We start from the raw sequence: 2606 nt of genomic DNA, 5'->3' as shown, positions 1-2606 counted from the left end.
TATAATTTCAATTAATTTTCACCTGACACCGTAGTTGAAAAACCCAGTTCAACCCCGCAAGTTGGATCAGTCGAATTGAGATCTAGTGATATAACATACTGATTTGGTTATTGGACCGACCATACATTTGGTTTAGGATGATTTGATCAAATTTGGATAGTTTTTGAAACCCTGATTGGGTTTTTTGCGTAAAAAAACACTAAAAAACAACATCATTTAGAATAACCCTAAAAAACCTCACTCAGTCACTTCTCTTCACAGCTCACGCTTTTCACACCACCACGCTCTTCCCTTCTCTTCATCTTCATGCTCATCGTTGGTCATTGCACCACCGCATTGCAAGCTTGTCGCCTGTTGCATGAAGATTGTCGCACCACCGCACAAGGTTTGTGACTTGTCGGCTGCCGTCGCACTTGGGGCCCATTTCTTGGTGAGTTTTCTTACCCTGACGTGGTGTGCATAAGGCAACTAAAGGTCTTTTGTAGGGATTCAATCAATCAACCTAATTTTATTCTAACAGACAATCATCAATCCTAACCACATGTTTTCTATCCATGTAGAGAAAAATTATTGCATAAAGATGAATAAAACCCTATTGTGTTTCCATACTCAAAATCATGCATACCTGGATTAGCCATAATGGAATTATGAAAGGTTGATGAGGATCAAGATTGGTTTTATGATCTTCTAAATGTAGAGAGTCCTTTTTTTTCTCTTAATTTTTCTTTTCTGATAGGCATAAAAAGAAAACAAGAGCGAAATTGTACGTCTGTCACTCCTTTCCATAACCTCTTGTATTGGTAATTGCCATCAGTTAACCCAAATTTGATAATTATAATTTGACCCTCATCAAATTATAATATCACTAATGGTATCTACACAATTAGTCTTTCATGATATATATGCCCTTAGCCATAATTTTATATTGATTAGATCACTTTAATATTTTGTCTAATAAAATAATGGCCTTAACTCATTCAATTATGTGATATATATATATATATATATATATATATATCCTCTCCTCTTCAATATGGTGGCAGAGGCACTCAGTGGAATGATGTCCCAAGCGATTGAGAAGGGGTTGTTTAAGGGATTTCTATATGGAAAAAATAAGTTGGAAATTAGCCTGCTTCAGTATGCGGATGACACAATCTTTTTTGGGGAGGCATCAATGGAAAATGTTAGAGCAATCAAAGCAATGCTGAGGGCTTTTGAACTTGTGTCAGACCTCAAAATCAACCTTTCTAAAAGTGGGTTTGGTGCTTTTGGAGTGTCAGATGGGTGGAAAAATGTTGCAGCTGAATACCTTAATTGTAGCTTGTTGACACTCCCTTTCACATACTTTGGTATTCCTATTGGAGCAAATCCGAGATCATTTCAGACATGGGACCCTATCATATCTAAGTGTGAGAGAAAGTTAGCAAAATGGAAGCAGAGACACTTGTCTTTTGGGGGGAGAGTGGCTCTCATAAAGTCAGTGCTAACGTCCATTCCTATTTACTTTTTCTCTTTTTTCAGGGTGCCTAAGAAGGTGGTGAACAAGCTAGGGAGGCTACAGAGAAGGTTCCTATGGGGTGGGGATCATGAGCAAAGTAAAATAGCTTGGGTAAAATGGGAAACAGTTTGCTTGCCAAAAGAAGCTGGGGGGCTGGGAGTCAAAGACATTAATTCGTTTAACCTGTCACTATTGTGCAAATGGAGATGAAGCTTATTTCAGAGCCAAGGGGAGCTGTGGGCTAAGGTATTGATCTTAAAATATGAGGATTGGAGGGGTTTAAGCAAAGTAACTTCAGGAAGGGGTGAATCGACATGGTGGAGGGATTTAAAGCTTATGTTTAATCACCCACAATATGAACTCATAATGAATTCTACAACATCATGGAGGGTTGGAATGGGGACAAGTTTAAATTTTGGGAGGATAGATGGATGGGTGGAGAGGACACGTTACTTGCAAGATACCCTAGGTTGTATAGTATCTCTACACAGCAAAACCAAAGTATACAGCACATGGGGGCCTTCAAAGATGTAGGGTGGGAATGGGATTTTAGGTGGAGAAGACCACTATTTGATAATGAAATAGAGATGACAGTTTCATTCCTATCGGAGGTTGCACGTCACCCAATTCAGCCTCACATAGGTGATCAGTGGGAGTGGAAGGCATAACTGAGTGGGCAATACACGGCAAAATCTGCTTATTATGTGATGAGAGGGGAAATAGCTGAACAACAATAGGATGGAGCATTTAAGGAGCTATGAAAGCTTAAGCTGCCGCCTAAGATTGTTATATTTGCGTGGAGGCTAATTAGAGATAGACTACCAACTAGAGCAAACTTGCGGACTCGACAGATTGAGGTTGAAGATGCAACATGCCCATTCTGCAGAGAGGTGGAGGAAAGCGCATGTCATCTATTCTTTCATTGTCACAAGATAACTCCAGTATGGTGGGAATCCTTGTCTTGGGTAGATCTTTCCGGTGCCTTCCCAAATCACCCAAGGCAACACTTTCTCCAATACATACACAGAGTAACAGAGGAAATGAGGTCTACCAGATGGAAATGGTGGTGGTTGGCACTGACATGGACCATTTGGAAGCAAACAAATAA

At 39.8% G+C, this 2606-nt stretch overlaps 1 protein-coding gene across 1 annotated transcript; it reads left to right on the top strand.

Annotated features, from left to right (window-relative positions):
* Positions 1-1033: 1033 nt before the first annotated feature.
* LOC106799555 (uncharacterized) lies at positions 1034-2606 on the top strand. The gene is made up of 3 exons (XM_014778450.1): positions 1034-1419; positions 1522-1609; positions 2385-2606. The coding sequence occupies exons 1-3, from the start codon at positions 1034-1036 to the stop codon at positions 2604-2606; spliced, it is 696 nt and encodes a 231-aa protein (XP_014633936.1).

This window comes from Glycine max, chromosome 8 (genome assembly GCF_000004515.6).
Source record: "Glycine max cultivar Williams 82 chromosome 8, Glycine_max_v4.0, whole genome shotgun sequence".
Taxonomy (NCBI): Eukaryota; Viridiplantae; Streptophyta; class Magnoliopsida; order Fabales; family Fabaceae; genus Glycine; species Glycine max.
The sequence above is the reverse complement of the archived record's forward strand: the minus strand, read 5'-3'. Positions and strand labels throughout refer to the sequence as shown.